Below are 24,458 nucleotides of genomic sequence, written 5' to 3'. Positions count from 1 at the left end.
ATAAAAAGGGAGGGATAGGGTAACCTCTCCATCATCTGGTTTAACTGATGCCTCTTTAGGGGCAAGAGAAAAGGACATAGGCAACAGTGAGCAACAATCTCATGTCCCATACAAAGCATCTGGACTAGATGGGTTGAATAGATTTGGAGAACCCCTATGGGAAGAAAAGTAGTATTGCCAGAAACAGATTACAACACTCAGCTGACAGATTGGTTTGGTAAATAGAAATAAGGCAGATAAGAAATTTTGGACAGGGATCTTTTAAGTAATCTAAGCTACTACAGGATCAGAGGATAGTATCCTCGCAGGATAGAGAACTGATTAAAAGAGAAATCACAGCGCATAGAATAAAAGATCAGTTTTCACACTAGTGGGAGGTCAGCAGTGAAGTCGAAAACGATTTGTGCTGGGGTCTACGCTCCTCAACAGTATTTTAAAAAAGGAAGTAGTGAGGTGAAAATTTGCTAGAGGTTGGTCAAGGTAATAAGAATGAGGAATGACAGGTGAACCTTCTGATGTTGAGTGACTGGGCACTGTAACAGCAAATTATATTCAGCACAGGTAAACAGGGCGATGTACACACTGGGGAAAAAACCAACAATCCCAGTTTTTCATGTGAAGTGAATGACTTAACTTACTACTCACTTACTAGATCCTGGCATTGTAAATGTTCTTTAAATAATCATCTCAGTAACAAAAAAAGCAAACTGTTGTAACTAAAAGATAATAGCACACCTTAAGTTATTACAAGGACCCCGTAAATACCCAAGTTTTGAATATAGTGAGGGGAACGGAACTGCCTGTAGAACCACCAAAGCTTTGGGAAAGGACAACACAAACCGTCAGGGGTATCTGCTAGTTTCCCTGTAAAAGAGTAACTGAATCGTCTAAAACTGTACAGGCTGTTAGAGATGTGACTGGGATGAGGGTGGGGAAGGAAAGAAACATGACGGAGATCAATAAAAGCCGAGTGGTTTGGAGAACAGCTGCAGCAAAAGTTTTCCAGCTTCTGCAGCTGCTGGTGAGGCCAGAGTGATGAAGGTTGCACTCCTGATAGCAATTCATCTCCAGCTGTGCCTTCCAGGCCCTCCAGCAGAGGTCAGGGAAGACAGCTGGTAGCAGCAGCTCAAGAGCACAGTCAAGTTTCATAGTCTGAGATTTGCTTTTGCATACTATCCTAATGAACACAGAATATGCTATAGAATATTCGGGGTAACATTTCTTTTTCCCCAGAAACTGTACCACAGTGCAACTTTATCACTTCATAAATGGCACTTCAAAGCAGGAGAGGAGCAGAAAGAAACTACAGACAAAAAATGGCTTTAACAAAAGAGACTGAATAGTTAAAAAGAGAGATGAGTTTTACTTAAATACCTTTCTGAGAAAAGTCAGTATGGAAGAGTACTCGCTGCATCTTACGACCAGTTACTTTTACAGGTACAGACCATAGTTTCTCAAAGATTGTTGTCAAGATTTGCAATAGCTAGCAATTAAGTTGAACACTTTAAAATATTTAACCTATAAAGCCCAAAACACAGAGTTCTTGATGCCTGGTCTGTTTGTTTCAAGACTGCTCACTAGTCAATGCAAAAATATTTGAGGACAGTTCCTCTTCCTATCCTCCCCCCCACCCCATAAGGCAGAGGATTTCTGAGAAAAGGCTCATAACTTCAGGGAAAACAAACAGACCCCACTCTCCTCAGTTGTCAGACACCCATGGCATTCATCACAGCAGCCCAACTCACAATTCATGTTAGAAATCTTCCGAGTTACACAGTTTATGAAGCATCTGAGGAATATTCTGTATCTGATTTCAGAGGGAAACAGCTGGACTGCAAAAAAAATGCACATGACAAGTTGTAAATGACATAACTCAAATAGTGCATGTTTATTCTGAACAGTATTTCTAAAGAGTTTGAGAAAAACAAAAACATGCTCCTGATGTATAACAAGGGCAATGATATAGATTAAAAATGGACCATCTTATTGTAAAGAATTTGCTCCCCCTGCAACTTAACTTGTAACATTGAGAATGCATCTGTAAACTGCATACAGCATATCTTTGACTAAATCTTAACTCAAGAGACCAGGGGTGGTCTTAGCCAAATTAATCAGAAAGCAGTTGCAGATTCAAAAGAAACATCCAAGTCAGCAAACACTTTACAAAACACAGACTTTGTGCATAGCAGCTGACCCTGGATTACAACATGGGGGAGAATAAAACAATTTGGGGGATCAAATTTTTACTAGACACAGGGCACCATCAAGAATTAACGAAATATCACATAAGTTTGTTTCAATTTTAACAGTATGTCATATTTAGTTGGCAGGTTTAACCATTAGCTGCATTATGTAAACTCAGCCAGTTTCTCTATAGACAAAATAAAATCTCTCCCTTCCCCCTCCCAAAATGAGGGATACCTCTCCTGGATGATTCTTCTTCCCCTGTACCATGGTTTCCTCTAGTAGGAGTCTTTTTGTAGATAGTATCTTCATACTTCAACCAATGTATGACAAAACCAGTTGCAGAGATTCAGGAATAACTCATATATACACAATTTACACTCTAAAGCTGTTAGTCGCATACATTTTTCTTGCTAGATCTTCATCCAGAACAGGAAGTGCTGGTGGGTTTTTTTTTCCACTGAAACTCCCAACTTTTAAAAAAAATTTAGTTGTTCATAAGCTGCTATTTTCAAGCTACAAGGAGGTCCTGCTGCAGCAACAAACAAAGTAACTGAAGTTCTCTGCAATAAGCCCATACTTCACGCGATTTCAGTGTCTCTGGGTAACAGCACTAAGATAACAGCGTTCTCTTCCCACACTCAACACAGCTGATCTACTAATAAAATACAACTGTTTGTCATTCAGAACTACTGACCTTCACTTGCCCTTATCCATGTACAGGGAACACAGCTTTCTATGAGATTTAGATTAAACCTTGTGTTCAAGATTCAACAACCGTTTTCCAGGATTAATAGCCTGGGAAAAGGAGTCTTGTATTTGTGGTTACTCTCTCTTCCACCTCCTACAAAACATTTTATCAGAAGTTACAATGAGGCAGGTTTGCTGCAGAATAGGAGCTTTAAAAATTGTTTTCAGGGATACATTCATAGAATGATGGCAGCCCAAAGCAAAAAGAGACAGAAACAAAGGTTAATCCAAGTAAGTTCAGACATCAGACTCATACTTTTAAACCTGAAGGAAAACTGTCTGTGAAACACACTGATTTGTGGAAGCCTACGACAACAGCAAATCCTAAGAGTTCATATCCCCACACCCATCTACCCAACCCAAACACTTACCATTTAGTTCTAGAAGAATGAAGAGCACTTTGCTTGGCACCAGAGGCAGCTATGGTCTGAGTTACAGCTGTGCTGCACAAACATCCTCATATACAATACTATCTCTCTCCCTCCACATACTTCTCTTGGTTTGGTCTACAGATGGCCAGGGAAACTATGTTGGCATATGACAAGCTAATTGTGCTTCAATACATCCCCTTCTAGAAAGATGCTGGAACTGCCAACATAACCAGTGCGAGCAGGTCCTAGCAGCACTAAAAGTAAGCTTTTGGCAAAACTAGGCTGCCTCTGGCCAAGGAAACCGTTTGCATCTTTCTAGCCAGAGTCTGCCACTGAGTGTTGCAAACACAGGTGCTCAGGCCATGCAGAGGGGGCTTTTGTTGTTAGCGATCTGCCCATCCCCAAGACTCAGTTAGTGCAAACCCAGCAAATAAGAGTAGCTGTTTTCCAGCATAGGTCTGTCAAGATGCACTCCAACAAACTCTACATGCCTCTGGGAAAGGAGGAGTAATTCTGGAGCAGCTTGTATAGTCACCCCTCGGGTATCAAAGACCACATAATGTGCAATAAGGGGTGCCGTCCCTTGCTTCACCACAACTCCCATCTTGAAATCCTTGGTTCCCAAGTCACCCTTGAATGACTGGACAGCACCTACTAACCAGATGTATGCTGCAATGCGCACTATAGGTTGGAGGATTTCAAAGCAGATGAATTCAAGATGTGGATTTAAACTTTAAAAAACAAACAGGAAAGGAATGCAGTTCAATATCTACTTGGGGAATGGGGCAGGTTGGTGGTGTCTCAGCTCAGTGCACTTTCCCAGGTGCTTGAAGAGTCCAAGCTCAAGTTGGTATTTGTATTGGCATACATAAAATCGCTGGCAACAGTGCATAGAAAGGAGCACTGATATTCACGCAAACAAAGCATGAAAGGATGCAAAGCAGAGCTTAGTAGAGTTTACTGTAGCTTTGAGGTTACAGTACTAGGAAGAAGCCAGTCAGCCTATTTTCCAAACCCATAAAATGCTCTAATATATGCCACTTTCTCCGGTGCTCCATGAACACCCTCTCACAAGAGGAGAACTGCATTGTTACCACTGAACGGGGAAAGGGGAAAAGAATCTTCAAAGGAGCAAACTGTGCAGTTCTTAACCACCTCCTCCCGAAGGAGCACGTAAACACGGCAAGCCAAGCCAATCCCAAGCAAATCCAGGAGACCCCTGCAAAGCTATGTGATTAGGGTCAGATTCATGTTTGCCTTCTCAGCCTTGCTGCCTGGTTTCCTCAACCCTTGCCTCATCTCAGATTTGTCACCACAGATTTAGTAGCTGTAGCAAATTTATCTGGAGACAGGTGCTTGCTTTATGTGATCAAAGCTGGTAAAGGTGGTCACAGTCACTTTTCCCACCCCAACAACACAGATAAAACTAACTCTCAATGAGCCCTACAGCATTTCACCCATTTTTAAAGCAAGGGTCTTGCCTCAGGATTCATATTTTTACAACGTTACTCTTGCCAACACCAGGTCTAGCTCTTACTCTGGCAGAAGTCTGCTGGGAGTTGGGTAAATGAAAAAAAGAAAAAAACAAAGACCACTCTAAACCCTCCTCTCAGTCAGTTAAGAAGTGTAGCACCAGCTTGGGTGAGGAGTATTTAAAAAAAGCATTCAAAAAGATCAGCCCAGGCAGAGTGAAAAGGTATGGTAAAGTAACCCGCCCTTCTCAGCAAAAGATGGAGGAAAAAGCCATACTCAAAAATATTGGGAAGAACTAAACATACTTTTTTGAGGCGGGGGGAATTAAAAGGAAGAGTTGGAAGTACTGAAGTAACATTCAAAGGTTGGGGGGGAGTAAAGTACCCTGTAGGTTATAAAAAACACAATAATGTAGGAGTCAAAGGACAAGATATTGCTTTTCCTTTTTTCCCCCCATTGGATTTACATTCTGCTTACTGAAAGAGATAATTCTGAAGGAAACTTGTCATCAGGATAACCTGCTCAAGCCCTCCACACCTCAAACTTAAAAGAGATCTGCACACCTTTTCCCACCCCCAAAAAACCAACAAAAACAAAAAATGAAAACCCAAAAAAAAACCAGAATGGAGAGCTCAAAAAAAAAAAAAACCAAAACCAAACATGATTGGACGATCCTTGGAAGAAGCATTACATTTTGTTGGAGAGAGGTCAAGAAAAAAAATTTAAGAGGATGAAGGGGTGGAGTTAAAAAAAAAAAAAAAAAAAAAGAAAAAATCAAGAGGCCTCTCTTTCCTTATTTGGCGACAAGCAAGTGCAAGAAAGTGTTCGTTGGGGTTTTGTTCAGTTGTCGGTCTTTTGCACATCTACGTTCTGGCCAAGACAAGGGGCTTTGAGGTTTTTCTGCAGCACATGAGCGTCTGCGGGCTCTATCCTCTTGTAGTAGTTTTTCTTCGTCTCAATGATCTCGAAGCCAAACTTTCTGTAGAAGTCAATTGCGGACTCATTGCTGATCTGGACATGCCTAGGACAGAAAGGAGGATAGAGAGACAGGTATCAGAACTTTCTGCGGTACAGTATTGTGCCTCCACACTCGGAACGGTCAAAGACAAGATAAGAAAAGGAGCTACCTAGATAGAGACAGGAACAACGGTGTAAGTTCAGGACTGAAAATTTTGGTCTTTCCAAATCAATCCTGAGCTAACACACAGCTCCTGGATGGCCTGTGGCAATCATTCTGAGAAGTGGCAAATGTTTCCCCTCAGTAAAGCTCTTTTAAGGAACACAAATAGCAGACAGACTCTGAAGCATTACTAGCTCAGTAATTTCAATTTTTCTTAATCTGGAAGTGACAGATATTTTGTGGAAATATACAAAAAGTTTCACTGTAGAGCCAATTTTAACTTCCTGTAGTGACACTTCTTAGATGACCAGAACAGTTGTCCAAGCAATGATCCCTACACGCTGCAACACAAAACTGGCAATGGTGCTTGATATGATTTTAACTCCTTGCTCTCTTCTAACTACCCCTCTCTCCTCACAAAAAGCTATGGCAGCACAAAGCAGCCCTATGGACTTACAAAGTCCTTTCCTCTTTTATCTATCTCCCCCAGAGTTTTCCAGATCTTGCTAGCAAATTTCAAGAGTTTCAAGGCCTCCAAAACAAACAGCCATCAGTTCTGCATTCTAAGTGACTAGGACATTTATTTGCACAAGTTCTATCAAAAAAAAAAAAAAGTTTGGTTCAGCAAAAGGCATTCATTAAACACTCCCAAAATTCAGTGGACACTGCACAAGCTCATGAATCACTTTGTCATGACAACATGCTGCATAACCGTAGAACCAAAGCAACTCTGGAAGCAACAGCAGAACAAAACAAAAGACCTTAGTGTTAAGCCCAGTAAACACCAAATAGCTAAAAGGGAACTTCATAATAATGACAAATTTAGGCACCGATATCAAACTGGGTGCTCCGCTGCATAGTATGTTCATATAGAAGATGCACAAGCAACAGACATAGTAACAAAATCAATGGGCCACTAAAAGAACTTTGTTATGCCCAACTTCGGGGGCTATTTATTGTCATCCCAGAAACCTACTCTGGGAAGTGGAAAGAAGGATTACGAAGGATTTGGTTTTTGCATTAAAAACAGCACGCGGTTCCTTCACCGTGCACACAGTGCAAAAGCAAAAAGGAAAGCCTGTGCCATCTAGCAGGCATCTGACAGAGACTTCATTACCACTTCTTCTGAGGCAGGAGAGCAGGAATACAAGCCAAAAGCAGCTTTACTTGAATGCCTCTTTAAAACACCTGTTCCTCTTACAGAGATGGCACAAAGCTACAACAGTAGAGGTCTTGGAAGACTTTGCATCTCCTTGGCAGAGGTGGACTAAGCTTGAGGAAAAAGTCACTCCATTTATAGTGATATCAGTGTATGAAACACTCCTCACTAAGCATCTTCAACAGTCCTGGCAAGACTTCAGGGTGCAGTTTTGTGGCAGCACAAGTCCATCCAAGCTGTACCTGCTGTGGGACTCTCCCTACCAGTGCACCGTGCTTGTACTGGTATAAGCAAGCAGTGATGTACAAGGAAGAAGCTGGCTCAGAGAAGCGATTTGGCCAAAAACTGCATCAGCTCACTTGGTATTCACACAGACACCAATGCACAGGAAGAAGCAGAAGTGCGCAGCCAGCAGCAAAGGGGAAGCAAAGCTTTGGCATCTATGGATTTCAGGCTCTGTTTCCATGGGGATCTATTAGGATGGCGGTGCTCTTTTAAACAGCCCTGTCCTCTACCCCAGTGCTTGTTCTCATGTCTGCATCATGCCAAGCGCTTATGTAGACATGCAGTTGATTTAAAATAAAAACCAAAACCAAAAAAACTCCCAGAACACACTAAAACTAAAAACAACCCAGAAACAAAACCGAAAACAGCTTCCCCAGCTGGGTCAGGTCATTGACCTAGTTTACTGTGTTGCTACACAAACAGCTGACCTGGCACAGTGCAAGAATGGGAATAAGCAGTTGGGCCTTGCTACTGAATGAGAACATAGAGTGCTTGCAAGCACCTCTGATCTGATGTTCTAACCTACATAATACTGTCATAAAAGACAAATGTATCAAAACTGCATGCAGGACTTGCAGTATTTTCTATTCTGAGAATGACACTGTATGGTAAAAAAAAAAAATCACAAAATTTTTTTTTAGTCATACAGTGTAATTCTGCTATAGAACATAATTTTGTAACTAAACTACTTTCAAATTCAGCAAATTTGCAGAAGCCCTTCTAAAGCAAGCAAGCTTCTCAGCATCACACAAGCAGCCCAGAATATGACCCCTAGCTTTCTTGCTAGTACTTACAAGATGTCCCATGACCCCACTGAAATACATACTAAAAATGCTCTTGAATCTCCCTCCCTTTGCTCCCATATATGCCTCTATCATCTCTCCAAAAATGCACGAGTGCAACTCATTTACTTACAGATAGATGTTGTCAAAAGTGCCATCTTTTTCACAGATGTTTAAGACATGATTCAACATTTTAGTTCCTGCCGAAAGGTAAAGAGATACTTAAGAAAACTAGGAAGTGCAAATCAAGTCTGTACTTAGCTAAGGGCTTTCTTGAGGAGAGGCAGATTAACCGTAGGTAGGCTAAAATGACAGATCTTGTGAGAGCTAGGAAAGGCAAATAGAACATGGTGTATAAGTATTTCACTATCTTTCTGACTGCTCACAAAATTTGTTTCTTTGGAGAAAAAACCCAACAGCCCAGAAGCATACGTATAAAGCAGCTTATTTAAATACTAGCTTCAAGGTCTCAAACTCACCTCAAAATATGGTCAAAACAATGTATAAACCAGTGAGAGCATTGGTTAAGTTTTTCTAATAAAGGCCTAGTAAAATAATTTAAAATAAAGTTATCTTTTCATTCCAGTTTGTCAAAGCAAACAGGTTACTGTAAGGTCTTGGTTAATCCAGCCTATCAATTTGCAACATGGAGAAAAGAACTAATTGCTGTATAGACAGAAAGCAGGTACTACCCCTGAGCAGCAATAACCAGTAGTGATAAAGACAAAATAAAGAGAAAAAAACTTAATTTAGAAGAGTGAAGAGATAAACCAATGAAGGAATGTTGTGTTCTACTTATACATGACTTGTACACTGGCTGCATACCTCAGAAATTATTTCGTATCTCTGTGCATCAATTTTCACTTTCTGTAGAAGCAGAGTGATTAAGATTAAAATAATCTGAAATCCTGAATTAGAAAGTTCTACAAAAAGTCAATTTCTGAAAGGCAGGAAAAAAAGAGCATATCATAAATCATACTCTTTCCCCAAAGTCCCTTCCAAAGAAATCAGTGGTCTGAAAGTGTACTGTCTTGGTTAAAAATCTGACAGAGCATTTAGGAGGCTGCACAGCAATCTGGTTTCTTTGATGACTCAGATACAAAAGAAGATCCTCCTTACCTATTCCTAGCCTTCGGTAGGGTGCCAGGCATCCGAGTGTCATGATGTATAGTCTCTTCTGGTTCTGGGAGTGATCCACCCTACAGCACACTGCTCCCACTGCAATATCATTGAAATAGGCTGCCAGGGAGGGAAACAAAGTGTTAACAGTCACAAGTCTCAAACTGTACATACAGCTCCTTCATTTACGCCCTATATCTTCCTTCCTTCCTTCCCTCTTGCTAATTCTCCCATCCAGATAAAATCATAGATTGTGGCTACCGCTTTGAGTGAAGTTACCAATGGTGCTCTAACACAGTGGTTGGCTTATTACAGTTCAAACCAACTAGCAATGACATCAGGAGGTAAGCTGGCAGCACTCATCTCTCAAGTTTTCTGCTGTAACAGAAAACATGCCTATTCCCAGTAAAATGGAATCTATTTAGAACACAAATCCTCTGAGGTTTGGACTGAGGCTTTTCGGAGGTTCCCAAACAAGTTATTTTTCATTATATAAAACAACAAAATAGAAGGATCTGCTATTCAAAACCATTATGGATAGCAATGATGAGCACTTCTGCCACCATAGCCCACAATTACTGGCAAGAACATTTGTACCTAATTTGGCTAGTTCGCCAACCTCCAGTACATCCTTGTAGAACTTGTCATTGTAGCTGACAGGAAAAATGACCTGGTTTAGCCTCTTCAGCTGCTTAATGTTGTGTGGCGTCACATCTCCCAGCTCGATCCGGCTACTGGAACAAATCAAAACATGCTTAACATCTGACACACTGCGAAATTTCTAAGGACACCAAAAATTAATTATTTTATTTATGCTTAGAGAACTGTCCCACCTAATAATCAGTTCAGTACATATTTGAACTGCAATGTTCAACGCATACAATTAAGTCTTCTGTTTGTGGCTGATTTAACTCCCAAACCCAATTTCAGTTGGTACTATACAGTCAGAAGTTTCTCAGGCCACACTTAACACTGACATACCATAGTATATGCGTGGTTTTATTGGGTGGGAGACAGGAGAACACTAATCTCTGTACGAGTATTAGCTTTAACTTTATCCCATTAATTTCCTCACTGATCATCAAGATCACATGGGGAAAAAACCAACAACAAAGAAAAGATGGGAGGGTCAGGAGGCTAGAATAGAGATCAAGAAAATGAAGTCCTTATCCATGCTTCAAAGACAGCCTTAATTTTACCACCTATCAATATAAAGCTTATGCTTAGACAAAGACTAAGTCGTTACTAGACAGCTGACTCTAAAAAGCAACAATACTATATGCAACAAACTCCTATTAAGTCCGTTAATATGCAAGTGTGCCACCGTCAAGGTGATACATGCATCTATTACGATCATAATTGAAGTCATTCTTCCTGTTGACTAAGAGCAGAATCACAACCTTAAAATACCAGTACTGCACTGAATTATACTGAGAAGAAACAGACCAAGCTTCTCCCTTTTCTAAGACTAACTTCCTGACAGAAACACTACGTATACAGAAGCAAATAATAATAATAAAAAAAATTGGTTAGTTGTTCATATTCCCCAAGCCAATTTCTTGGGTGCAGGTAGACAGTTTTAACAAGGACTACAAGAATGAAAATTAAAAACCCGAGATAATAAAAATCTTTTCCCAAATGGTCACCAGAATACGTAGGCAGGTACAAAGCCAATGCATGTCGAGTTAGAAACGCGCACAATTCTAGTTTCTTATCAGCCTTGTTTTACTGAATACATACAGGCAACTAGATTGTTTTCTTCTCAAACATTGGTAAAGACACTGTTTGCCTTTTTAAAAAAAGTCAAATTCTGTTTTCAAAAAGGCAGTTTTCAAAGATCCTTTTACGCCAGGCTTCAAAGTCCATTCTAGTCATGTGCAGTAGCTGCTTTCCATCTCCCATGCCTCTTGCACCTAGGCAGCTTGGTTTTTTCAGATAGGTTGATGCCTAGGACACAACAGCGCAGATTAACTTAAATAATACAGTAAAACAAAGAAGGTATTAAAAACAACAACTTTTTTCCTCAAGAACTGTACCAACTAATGCGGAGTATAATCTGTCTCTGCTTTATTAACTGACCTTTATTATACATCAAAAACCCTTAAATGTACCCTTAGTACTCCAGATACCATATCAGTTTTAGTTGTCGCTACCAATGATGGCTGATAAATACACAATGCTTTCTAGGCATTGTACTGCAGCCTGCAAAACTATCAGAAAAAGCTACAGGAATGGAGCCTTTAGTATTTACTTCAAGAAGCATAACTTGCCATCACACCCACTTTCTTCTTTTCTTTTACAGCAAAGAATACAGTCTTCAGTTCTGCAAAGGTATCAAGGATCACCATTGCCCGCTCTCTGGTATGACACAGATCAGACAATCTCCCTAGTGAGCCCTACAGAAGCTAAACAATTTGTAAGTAGGGCCTACCTTTTAGAGAACCATCTAGCATTAACTAATGGACTATTGATGATTTTGTAATTCTCCATCAGATTAATATGTTCCAGTTAATTATTCTAACTACTTAGAATTAATGGATGGCATTTACATATTGAACTTTGCCAACTCCAAAGTCTAACCTTTCGTCACACATTTGCCAGAGAGATTAAAAAGCCCTGTGGTGTCAAGCGTCTCATGCCAGTATGGGTGCTTGCAAATTGTTCCAGGCAGCTCCTCATCTTCCTCCTACCACACCAAACATGTCGATTGAACTTCCCCCCCCCCCTCACTGCAAGGGCAACTGCTAAGCCACAAATCGTTGTAGTTTGCCCTGAGCTCTACACAATTGTGCAGCAATCTCTTGAGAGACATGTCACTAGAACTGGACAGTATGGTCTCCAACAGTGATCTCAAGAATGACAGAAGAAGCAACAGTCTCCATATTCTTGCGTCTCATCTATCTAAAAACACCCAGGCATACCACAAGCAACAGCAATGGGATATAGCTTCTAGCTATAAACCACTATATTGTGCTGAAATAGTCTGCAGTATCTCTTTTCCGTGACTCCTACCACCACCAGCCCTTTGTTTCACAGCCTTTTCCATCTTCTAGATTATTTTTGCTCTCAAGATTCCTTTCTTCATGTATCACCACTTGTGCAAGCCCCTTTGATAATTATAGTCCAACATAAAGTAAGTACTGAGCTAGTAAGAATGATCTCCTCATACCACAGAAGTACTCCCATTGTAAACAACCATGCTATCAAATGATAGTAAAGTTATTAGATGGTGGGGTAACTGTAATACTTGTTTTATGCCCAGCTTAGCACAGCTGTTCAGCCTAGCATGGCAGGGCTTCTTAAGGCACACAGAAGGCAAGTTGTGCCCTTCTCTCATCCCAGCCAGCAGTGCTGCTACCTTTTCTCACAAAGGGTAGGAATAAAACTGTGGCACCTGGGTTCCCAGGTGTATTTGTCTGGGAGAGAGTTTTGCTGGAGTAGAGGACCTCAATAATCTCATACTAGGAGTGAAGAGAAGACCCAGGGGCCTCTTTTGCTGCAGTCTGCATCAGAGTGGAAACCAAAGGGAGCAGGTCTCAACTGCCCAGTTAGATCAGATTAGCTGCAGAGTAGGAGGTCAGTAAGGGAAGAGAAAAACCTCACATTCACACTCAGTCCCTTGAAAGCCTATACCTCTTGTCCAAAAGATTTAATAGTATATTAACCTTGATGATACTTTTTTTTGTATCAGTAGATCCAAGCTTCAGTAGATCAGTAACGCTAGCATGAACTCTTATGATGAACTGACGGCAAACTTGTTATAAAGCAAGCTTGAGCAAAAATCTCTGACATAGACTATTATCAGGTAGTGTGTTTTCTAATATTATTTTAAAATTAATTAGTTACTGATGAAGCAAGGAATCAGGCATTAGAAGATGGTCACTATGGAATATTTCTGATGACAGTGCAACAGGACAAAGATAGATTGTCAGGGGCAGCCAGGACAAGACGGCTGAGAAAGGGACCATGGACCAAAGATGGACCTTCACCAAGAAGGTTTCAGACAGGGAATAAATAAGTAAGTGCAGAAGCAGAGCCTAAGGCTGCTTGTAGCTGCTGAGCCAGGACATCACCTCTGAGGCTGGCATCAGGCCACAGAAACAAGATCCAGTAGTAGGTGGCTAAAAGGTACTGTTGATAGATTTCCTCGAGCCCCTGGGCTCCCCCCGGCTCTCTCTCACCACTTGCCACATTCATTGCTGCCTCCTGCCATCTCCTTCTGCCTGCTTCCTGTGCTCTGTCACTAGCTGTTTCCTCGTTGCTCGAGAGTTGCACCAGGGCCAGTAATTTATCCTGGAGGATAATATGAAAAAAGTTTGAGAAACACTGCAGGAAGCATAAATCAATATGCTAAATATGTCTGTTTAAATAGTATGTACTCAAACCATAAATTACTTTAATGTATCGCACTAGCTGATTAAATCAGCACCACATCTATTACACACAAAAACATTTAATAACTAAATGAGGACATGGAAAGGAAGACCCACATCACAAGAGTTCATCACTTTGCCTGAGGACAGCACGGCAAAAGTGCCACTAGGGCCTCGAGTAAAAACATGGGAAAGCTGGTACTGCTGCCGAAAGCAGCAGTCTTGCTGTCCCCGAGCCACTCATTTCCATCCTCTTGCTGGCACAAACATTTGTGCAACAATGTGGTGAACCAACCCCAATTAAAACTAACCTAGCCAAAAAAAGAAAAGTTCAGTTTTAACCCACATCAGTCCCTGATTGGGTTCATCACACAAGTCTTCTGCCAGCATAAAGAAGAGACAAAAAATTGCCAGAGGCAGAACTGGTCAGTTCTTGAGCAGAAGTGCCAGCTTACCCCAGTTTAAACTGGAAGTACTGTGCAAGAGGAGCACAGGGATCATTCAGTGTCTAGATGAGGTGTGCTACACCTTATCATTTACGGAACAAGCACTTTGAACCTAAGGATTTAAAACTACCCCAGCCTCAAGAGGTCCAAGATAAAGCACCTGTAACAAAGGACACAAAATGGTCACTCCTTTCTTTCGCTGGAGTAATGGAAATAGCTTTGTGGGTTTTTTTGTTTTGTTTGTTTTTTAATAGTTATTTACAAGTAGACCTGCTTCTTCAAGTTACCCCTCAGCCAAATCAGTAACATAAGTTTACTGTATCAGCTAAGGTCTGATTAGGCCAGTCCTGTGCATTCCAGCTCAGTACAGGCTGTACCAGAAATACCTATCCTCTGCTGTTGCAAAGAAAAAAAATTAAATCATGAGCTCAAATTAGCATATGAGAACATAAAGATGTGTAAAGAGCCTGCAGTGCTCAGAAGGGACGTGTCCTTCCTTAACAGATTATTTTATTCTATTATTCCAATAATATTCCTAAGAAGATACACACTTATTACTGGCATCCTACATCTCAAATAGCACTCCGTGGAGCATGCAACAGTCAACTGTACTCATCTTAGGTGTCAAAGCTTCTGGACCAAGTCAGCCACACAACCCCAAGCAACTGTTTTCAGTATGGAGGAATGAGGGACTCTTGCCTCATTGTGTCAGGTCTCTTATTACTACAGTGCTCTACAAATCCATACCTTTTCCTAGATGGAATACCAGCCCTCTGAAGCCACTTAAACATCTTCCATTGCAAGGCTGTTCCCAAGCTACCATTATTCTCATAGTTAGGCTTTCTTCTGATTTCCATCCTAAATGTACTCAAGTTCTACCCATATGCCCTCTCATTGCTCATTAGCCTCAGTAGTTGATGGGTACCAATACACCCTATCCCACATGCCTTTTCAGAGAGCTACCATGACCTCTTTATACTTTCCTTCTCCTAACTAAAGCCAAGCTCCTGGCCTCCTCCTTTAAGACTGGCTCTTAATTCCTACTATTGTCATACTAGCTCTTCTTTCCATTCCTTCAGATTAAAGTTAATTTTCCTTAAACATGGCTAACCAAAACTGCTTACAACACCCCAAATACTTACTGTTGCTTTGTACAGTGGCAGTAAGTTTTCCCCATCTCTATCGGAAACGTCTTCCTGACATATCCTAGGACTACATTTACATTTCTCACAACTGCAACATACCATGACTCGGTTACTGAGGAAAAAACGCACTGAGACTTCACTAGTGAAGGGAACCAGTTTCTGGTGCATAAGGCTGCTGTTCGTTAAAAGTGCACAGCAACACTGCCCAGCTATGTAAGAGTAGAAGTGAAGAGTGATCCACAAAATCCGAACGGAAGTGGGATGTTAGTGAGGTGACATGCAGGAGTTACTGAAACTGGATGAATGCCCAAAACATCAGCATTAACACTCCTGCTCTGGCACACCAGTGCCCTAAGATCCTTCAAGCACTTGCTAGAAAAAACCTCACACTTTTTGTAGGACCAAATGCAATCCAATTAGTCCTACTGCAGCTGCATTCCTCTATCTGCAGCCTACTACAGGGCTGTGATTTGAACACTATTTTCCTAGAATGTCTTACATTCAGACTGGAAGTAACACAGGCTAAACGAGACATTAGCGTTTGCTTATGCTAAGGCTGCCTTTTGCCTCTCGACGTATACCGAAGGAGAACTGCTATACAGAATGATAGCTCAAGACGAAGCCGATTTCCAGACAGTTCAAGAGGAAACACAAATTCAGTCCCAGCGAATAGCAAGTGTGGAACACCAGTTTAGAACCAACATCAGGGAGAAAAAGGGGGAATTCCAAGTTTCTTAATGCTGTAAGAATCTCAGTCTCATTCAACTTTAAATAGTGCAAGTCTCTCCCCAGAGGGATGTGCCTGACTGAAACAGATCTCGGTGTAACTGATAGCTGGGCTCAGGCTTATTGAAGGCATCTGGCATGCTAAATTTAGCAGAGCTCTATCTGCAACTCACAAAACTTACTGAGGTATTGTCAAACAGGAGAGGGAGCACAGGGGAGAAAAGGGGCCTAACAAATTAGAGGACTTCAGAGAAGGTTTGTCACCCGCTAAGCAGCCAACTAGCTTTATTGCTTCTATTTTGGCTTCCAAGTCAAAGCAGGAGTCTAGACAGGATAATCCACTCATAAAATAAAACCAAACCAGAGCTATGAAAGCTATAGACCTGAAGGGCGTGGCTTTACTTAGATTCAACTCCAAAGCCAAAAGAGCCTCTTTAGTGTTTTGGGGTTGTTGTTTTTTGTTTTTTGGTTTCTTTTTTTAAAACAGATGAGCTATCTTGCTAGGCGCACAAGTTAGTCTAGTTCTTGTGGGCAGACTGGTATGTTTTCAATTATCTAGAAGATCTGTGGGCTGTAAATCTACTCTGCTTCACTTGTCAGAAAACCAGAAGGATAAGTACAAGCCTAGCATGCAAAAAGTCTTACCAATTTGCTTCTGAGCCCTCCTGATCTTCTTTAGCCCCACTTACTACTGAAAACATGTATTTGCATGACACCTGATACCCTGCTGGAAGTTACCCCCAGCTGTGTGCTGGATTGTAGAAGGACACAGTGATGTACAGAAGAAGGCTAAGCAATTTTAGAATCAGAATTAACAGAAGACTTCACTCAAGACTTGTGATTCAAATGGATCTCAGTGTGAATAGGTTTCACTGGCATGCGTCATAATTCCCCAAGACATACTTCAGACCCTCCTCGCCTCTTTCCTTTATAACGAAAAAATACACAGTGCATTACAGTCAAGGTTTCTTCAGTATATTCGGATAATTCACTCTGCTTCAACCTAGAAAACCTGACCATTGTATGAAAGACTGGATGGTCTTCACATGCAAGAAGCAAAGTTATGCTATAATAGCCTCAGAGTTTTCCCAGCTGAAACCTGTTCTTTAAGAGTTGTACTAGACCTCAAATCTAGACTCAACTCTGATCTCAAAAAAAAAAAAAAAAGACAACCCTAAAGCTGAAGTAGCAGTACAATCATGAATCATCTCAGCTGTCTGATTATGCAAGTGTAAGGGTGAGACAGTGAGGTCATTTCAACAAGTGTCAAATAAAAATAAACTTTCCCAAGAAAATTAAAAGCTCTCCAATTCTGCAGCTGGATACAAACAGCAGGAATCACCATGCCCAGCTGACAGGATTTTCAAACTCCAAAATATCAGAAATAAATATACTTGGTCTAGAACAGAAAAGCAGCCATATGTACATCACTTAGCAGCCTGTAACACTTTGCTGCTTCAGAGCACCTCACGAGGTAAAGGCTCAGATATTATATCTGCCTATCCCAGGTGCATCAAAGTCAGGTGAAAGAGGAAACAACTTCCCTGCAATCATACAGCAGATAAAGAGCTGCCAGAAATCCTAACTCTCCATTGCTGGTCTAACCACTTTTCCTTATTAGTCAAGCAAGCTCACAAAAACATTTAGATTTTGAACCATGATTGCAACGCAGAAGTACTTCACCAGTTTGAAACAACTTAGCTCAAAATTAGTTTTGTGTCTCCATTACCGATACCCTGAGACACCTTACGAGTTACTGCCCCTTTCCATACCCTCAGTGTCCCCGGATATAACAATTATAACCCTTACTTGCCTCCCAGGAGATCATGAACCTTTGCTAATTAATGTTCATGAAGTACCTGATGATCCTCAGGTGAGAACAGAGGCTTACCTTCAGATTCAGAACAGAAGTGATGCTGGGTTCACAAAGTGCCTTATTTACATAGATCTCTATAGCTCAAGGGCACTTCTTGTACTTCTTATATGTCAATTCTATAGTTTGTTACCTAATAGGAGAAAGGCATTTATCTGCTTGGCACAAACTATTTCTATAAGTCACTGAAACACCTTTCTTTACAAATGCCTGTGTCCATTAGATTAGCAAAGAAAAAATGACAGGTCATTATGGGTCTCCTGCCTGTACTTCGGATTTCAGTCCCAGGGTTGGTGGTTTTTTGAGGTTCAAATCATGCATTATATAAAGAACATACTGTGAAAAATAAACAGAACATGCTATCAGTTTTATGTGCCTACCTTCAAATACTTCTAAGGCAACAATCATTGCAAGCACTTAACTATCAAGCACAAAAAGCTATTTTTTCCCCCCTTTCCTTTTCCCAGTTTTCAATAAGAATGAATTGTTCTCAAATGAAAATTTGTGCTGAAAAGCTACTTATTAAAAAACAAACAAATATCCTTTAATTGCAATTTTCAACCTAATTTGTGATCTTTACTGACAAGAAGTTCCAAGCGCCATGTAGAGAAAACTTTCACAAGCCTTAAATCGCTGCCCTGGGTCTCACCTCACACTCTCAAGAGAAGATAAATACAATGGTCAGATGGTAGAAATGGGAAATTTTTTCAGGGATCAAGATTCTAGTCTGCTAAGGGCCAAAAATCACATGGAGCCTGGAAAAGAATGAGGAGAGGGAGAAGGAAGGCCAAGTGAGCTCAGAAAGCACTTCATCCATCAAGATCTTACCATGCAGCATGGTATTTTCAATCCATCAAAAAAAAATTACTCTGCCCCCAGGAAAATTCAAATATCTTAATCTTAGTCACCTAGTGACAGTATTGTGGAAATGGTTTTGGCTCTATTCTATAAAGCCTCGTTTCATTTCCTTCCCATAATGAATTAATTCAATATGCTTTGACACAAATACACAGTTACCCCATTTCAATGCTGTGCTTGTCTGCTCTCAAGTCTTCAAGTCCAAGAGTCTCCAAATAACCAGCAATTCTACGCATATACTGCTTCTCTCTTCCTCCTCCCAGCTTCCTCACCTCAAATCTCCTTTCTGACAAACTTTTGCTGCTTTAAAACTCCCACATAGGTCACTTCTTCCCTTCCCCTCTTTCAGCAGGGAGCAGAAAGTAATCCTGACATTGCCTGCCTCACTTAGAGCAGAAGGGATGCAAGGAGATACTGCACTTCTCTCTTATCAATTCCCAAACAAATATAAAGATCTGACTTCTCCTGTCCTTTCCTCTGCCTCCAGGTAAAAATATCTAGCGCCTTCTCAGATTATTGGTCTGAACACTTCTAATGATTGCCAAATGGGCAGGCTCTTCAAGTTCTGAATAATTTCCACTTAGATAAAAGTATTTTTCTGGCTCAACCATCACCCATTATTCCCCATTTTAGAAGAGATTTAATGTGGCAAAGGAGGATGCATCATTTCTCTTGTCCTCAGGAGATGGCAGCAGAGTCTGTGGCATTTGGTGATTAACTAAAGATACTACGTTTTTCACAGAAGAAGTGTCCCAACTTAGCAAGCCAATCTATATACTAACAAGCCACATATACATGTAAAAAGAACTGAATGGTCAAACACCACTCAGAAGCCAAGATTGGGTTCTAAAGTGCTTCAGTAAAATGGCTACAATCCCTACACTACCTTTCTGTCCTCCCAATCCTTCCTACTTCATGCAATGTCTTAATCTGGTTATGGAATTAAACTTGAAGTGGTAAGAGTTACAAATTAGGTTAAAGTACCTATAATAAACTGCACCGAGTTTTTATAAACTTAATTTAGAAGATATTAAGCTATTTGTAAGCATGCATATAAGCAAGGTCTAAATTTACCATCCATGAAATTAAATGCAGAAAGTATAGCTCATGCTTTGACATTTCTAGGTTCAGAAAAATCCTAAACCCAAACAATGATTTTCAAGCTCAATTACCTTTTTTGTCCTGCCTCCAGTGCATATGACAATTCAGCAGTTTTCTCATAAACTTGGAACTTCCTCCCATATACGTTAAGCTTAGCACTGTGCCTCGCAAATGGAAACAAATCAACAGTTCTGCACAAACTCTGTAATACTAACTTGGAAGAGTAGAGGAAAAAACCTCCCTGTTCTCGTGAGAAACACGAACAGCTTCAGGACCTTGAAGGGTTTACTTCGTGAATCCAGGCAAAACAAGCAGAGATATCAGAGCTGACCCATAACTACTCACTGTACTTTAAATACACTATTGTTATTTTTCTGTTATGCTTAGTATTCTCCAGCTGTGATGTCTCTTCTACAAAGGCAGCCAGAACAGCACCAGCCTGCAAAGCCTCTCAGTTATGAGGTTTTCTGTGGCAGCAGCTACCTTTTGCATAGCATCTAGTCTGAAGGGCTCTTCTGCAGCAAGTCAGGACCCTTGGAAACTACAAAGCATAAGACTTAACTGCAACATATACAAGCTTAGAGGCAGTCTCCTAGAAGTTTCTTACAGAAAAGTAGTGCACGTTACTTTCTATGGCAGTGGTATTAACACAGCACTCTGCTCCCTGTTTCAATCAGTTTTTCATCACATGGCTAAATGTATGCTGCCACATGACAATCCCACAGGTGTTTCCCATCAGAACTGGAGAGCAGTTTGGTCAATGTGACAAAGTAACACATACGCAGGGAGCACAGGCACCGGGCCCTGCTCGTAGCGTGCACCACATGCTCTACATATGAGCTGACACTCCTGGTCACGTAGCAGGTACAAGCATACAATGGAGCACGCATGTCCTGCATTACACCCCTTGTGTAATGTGGTTTTTAGGTAAGGGCAGCAGGGAAAGGCTGGATGACTTATTCTCACAGGCTTCGTCTGAACTGAAACAGGTCAGGAAAGCACCCTTATTCTAAGACGTCAAAAGGCCACACACAGCGACCAACAAATGCTCAAGAATTGATGCAAGATTTTCTGTTTTCTTTCCTTAAAACCAGTAGCATAACAACTGTAGTGAAAATACAGAAACACTGAGCAACAAGTGAATCAACACTGCGAAAGCTGTAAAGTGCAGGGAGTATTATTTGCATCTGCTCTACAAAAACAGGCAAATTACTATAGACAGTAGAACCCGAGTCCCTCCCACTGGTATTTTTCCTCGCGCAAATCCAGTTCTAAAATAGATTTTCAAATTCCAGAACTAACAATAACAACATTTAGGAACACAATAAATGAAAAAAGAAATGAATTTCTAGAAAATCACGAAGTTCACTAACAGAACAGTGAATTACCTCAATTTTTCAACTCACATTTAAAAAAAAAAAAAGGGGGAAACATAACAAGTCTCTAAACTATTAAAATCATTCAGACGATGAAGATGGAGTGAACATAAAGCCAAGTATCACAAAAGCAGGTGGGAGGTAATAGCAATTACCAGTTCAGAAGCTGGTGTTTAACTCATCAAATAAGAGAAAACCCACAAAATTTTAAGCAGCTCAGAAAGTAAAAAAAATCTTTCACTATCTCTGAAACTAGAGGTCCTCTGTAAAAGAAGTCACAATCTCAAATACCCTGATGACAGAGACACCACAACTCGCTATGCATTATTAGCACACTGCTACGTGCTATTTTGAATTCAGAGAGCTAAGAAAGAGGGCTGCAAGCAATGCACATTGACTACACAATCTCTTTCAGATCTGAAATTTCAAAACGTCAGTGAACTTGCTAGTTTCTTTTTTAATTCTTTCTCTGCCAAAGCAGACCATTCATAATTACAGCTGATGTTATGGGTCTTAGTGCTCCCAAAATTATCTCTGCACTTTGTGGCGTGGGTTACCATGCAACACATACACTCCCAGAAAAAGTTCTCAGTTTGTTCTAAAGAACTGATCCACAATTTTGGATTCAATACTGAAGACAGATCAGATCCCTTCAAACAGCACATTAGTTTCTGTATGTTGGGAGTTGAAGCTTTAGATCTATTTTTGGACCTATCTTCTGACAGTACTTGTTTTTTAGGGATCTTCTCCGATCTTTGTAGTTTGAATATTTGGCTTTGTTCCAGAGTACCCTATGTAATTCAATATATTCCTTCTGAAATCTTCATCTAGTCCTTTGATTCTCTCATTGTATTTAAATTGGGTTACTTTTCAATTTGAGTTCTATCAGCCTATTTGCTTCAATCTGAATTTTTAGGGAACACCTGGATTCAATATGAAGATTTTTGATTCTGCACAAGAACTTGCTGCATGGTGCTAACAGTGTTTTGACAAGACAGGAATATGCTGCTCTTCAAAGACATGAAGGCATACCAGAAAAGCAGAAATATGCAAGTACAGAACCCAAAATGATCAGTTCTGAAGTTGAATCAGTGATAAAGCTGCCTGTAAGTGCAAGTAAAGCAACAGAAATAAAGTTTGGTCCTCTGGAAGCAGAAGAGGGGTGCGTGGTTTTTTTTCTCCATAGCTTTTTATTAAAAAAGAAAAAAGTTACAAAAAGTAAAAAGCTGCCTGAAATAAGAACTCCTGAGCCGCGCAAGAAAAGCCAGGGCTCACCCCCTCGAGGAGTGCCACAGCATGGCGGACAGCTCTGGCTGCGACGTACCAGGAGACCTCCACGTTTCCAGCCTGACACGCCTGGGCCACTTTCCACCTCATGCATCCAGACCCCAGTAACCCTGTCCCTCAACTCAGGACTGACGTACAGCCAAAGCAGGGCTAAGCTGTAGAAAACATCAGAACAGTTGATGGAGGATAAAAGGAAATCCAGTTTCGTCAGGAGTGCTGCTGAACAACGATCATGTCAACTGCCACTTCATCTTGGCTGATCAGTGCTGTTGCTCTTCTTGCAGAATCTGTCATCCTCATTATAAGGTGACTAAGAGGCAGGGTGCCCTGTTTCACGTAGGGTGGTGCAGGCAAATAAAGGATTGCCCGATATCCCAAACACACATATTTAATGTCAGCTGAGAGTCAGTTTATTTGCAATCATCACCGAACCTCTTTCTACAGATACCTGCCAGCCCCTCATGATGTTTGAAGCTGCTTACACACTGTAAGAAATAGCTAAGTTATCTGTTATCAAGCAGTCTTGTCGTGTGACCTCACCCCAATTGCTAATAAGCTAAACCCCTTACCATTTCTTAGTAAAAGCTTAAGTGCTTCAGCTTCCATTCACCCTGCCTTAAGCTGCCAAACTGGAATAATAATACCCAGCATTGCGTAACACCAGTTGCAAGGGGACTGGTTTAATATTCCTTTGAGAAACAGCTGTGGAAAACTTCCTTTGTGCCTACGAAGAAACTGAGGCACGGAGCAGAAGGATCACGTTTAGTGGAGCACAGTTGACGCTGAAATTAATAAACATTAGGTGATTTAACCAACATCAGACACAAAACACAGCTCGTTTTCATCCATCCACGTCGTACAGCCTCCACGTAGGTAAACACTTAAAGACTTGAACCAACAGAAGTGCTGAGAAGATGTTACAAACAATAGCGCTGCAAAACCACTCGTCCGAGGCCGGCAGCTTTTTTGCACAGACCCAACAGCGCTTCTTCGCTATCGCCAGGCAAGTACGAAAGACCAGCCAGCATCCCCCCGGCCGACTGCTTTCTCCGTTCGTTTTGCAGATCGCTAGAGCCCGCAAAGCGAAATCACTCAGGAGCACGAAGAGCCGCTGCGTCCCACCGGCTCAGCAGAGCAGAGCTGAGCACGGAGAGTTTTTGCTCCGGCAGCAGAATAAATTTTACGGCGGGGGGGAGCTCCTGCAGGGACCTCTCGCTCGGCTGAAAGGGCACCACCGAGCAGCGAAGGGACCGCCGGCTTTTCTCCCCCCAAAGGGGCTCCCTTGACACCAGCCCCCCGCGGCGCAGACCACGGCCCCTCTCCCAAAGAGCGGGAGAGACGCAGCGACCCCCCCCCCCCCCCCGCTCCCCAGCCCTGAGGCGATGGCGGCTGCCGCCGGCTGCGGGGGTGGCAGCGGCGGCGGCACCGCTCGGCCCCCTCCGCCTCCCGCCCAGGCGCGGCGCCGCCCGCCCGCCCCGCGCTCAGCCCGCCGCGCCTGGGCCGCGCCGCCCGGACCCGGCCCGGCCCGCTCCCCGCGCCGCCCGGCGGCGAGCGAGGCGGCGCGGCCGAGGCGGGCCCGGACGGGCGCCGCCGCCCTGTCACGGCCGGGCCGGGCCGGGCCGAGCCGAGCCGAGCCCCGCGAGGCGCGCTGGGGCCGCACTCACCCCTTCATGGTGCGGCCGCGGCCTGGCCGGCGCCGGCGTCGGCGTCCGCGCTGGCTGCGTGCAGGGCCCGGCGGTGCGGCTCCGGCCTCCCCCTCCTCGGCCCGGGCAGCGCGGGCGGCTCAGCCTCCTGCTCCCGCGCCCGCTCCACATGGGCCTCCGTCCGCCCGTCCGCCTGCCGCCCCGCCCCCGTGACCCCTCACCTCACGCCGCGCGCACCCCCGCCCGCCGCCTCGCCGGCATGACCCCTCACCCCCTCCCGTCCCGCCCCCGCCGCGCACGCGCAGCGCCCACCCCTCGCCTCGCGGGGGGGGAGGGGGAGAGGGAGGGGGGCGGGGCCGGGCCGCGCGGCGTACCCCGCGTGACTTG

The 24,458-nt window shown here is 42.5% G+C and overlaps 1 protein-coding gene across 2 annotated transcripts; it reads right to left on the bottom strand.

The window, feature by feature from the left end:
* Positions 1-1,864: 1,864 nt before the first annotated feature.
* Positions 1,865-24,177, bottom strand: NAA50 (N-alpha-acetyltransferase 50, NatE catalytic subunit). Of its 2 annotated transcripts, none has more exons than XM_076348117.1 (5): positions 24,093-24,177; positions 9,841-9,977; positions 9,244-9,363; positions 8,258-8,324; positions 1,865-5,799 (listed from the first exon to the last, which is right to left on the bottom strand). In XM_076348117.1, the coding sequence occupies exons 1-5, from the start codon at positions 24,098-24,100 to the stop codon at positions 5,619-5,621; spliced, it is 513 nt and encodes a 170-aa protein (XP_076204232.1). In that variant the 5' UTR covers positions 24,101-24,177; the 3' UTR covers positions 1,865-5,618. The 2 variants fall into 2 exon arrangements, with proteins under 2 accessions (XP_076204232.1, XP_076204240.1); XM_076348125.1 differs by having other exon boundaries at positions 9,841-9,974.
* Between the last annotated feature and the right edge of the window lie 281 nt (positions 24,178-24,458).

The sequence above is a fragment of the Aptenodytes patagonicus genome, chromosome 1 (genome assembly GCF_965638725.1).
Source record: "Aptenodytes patagonicus chromosome 1, bAptPat1.pri.cur, whole genome shotgun sequence".
Classification (NCBI taxonomy): Eukaryota; Metazoa; Chordata; class Aves; order Sphenisciformes; family Spheniscidae; genus Aptenodytes; species Aptenodytes patagonicus.
The sequence above is the reverse complement of the archived record's forward strand: the minus strand, read 5'-3'. Positions and strand labels throughout refer to the sequence as shown.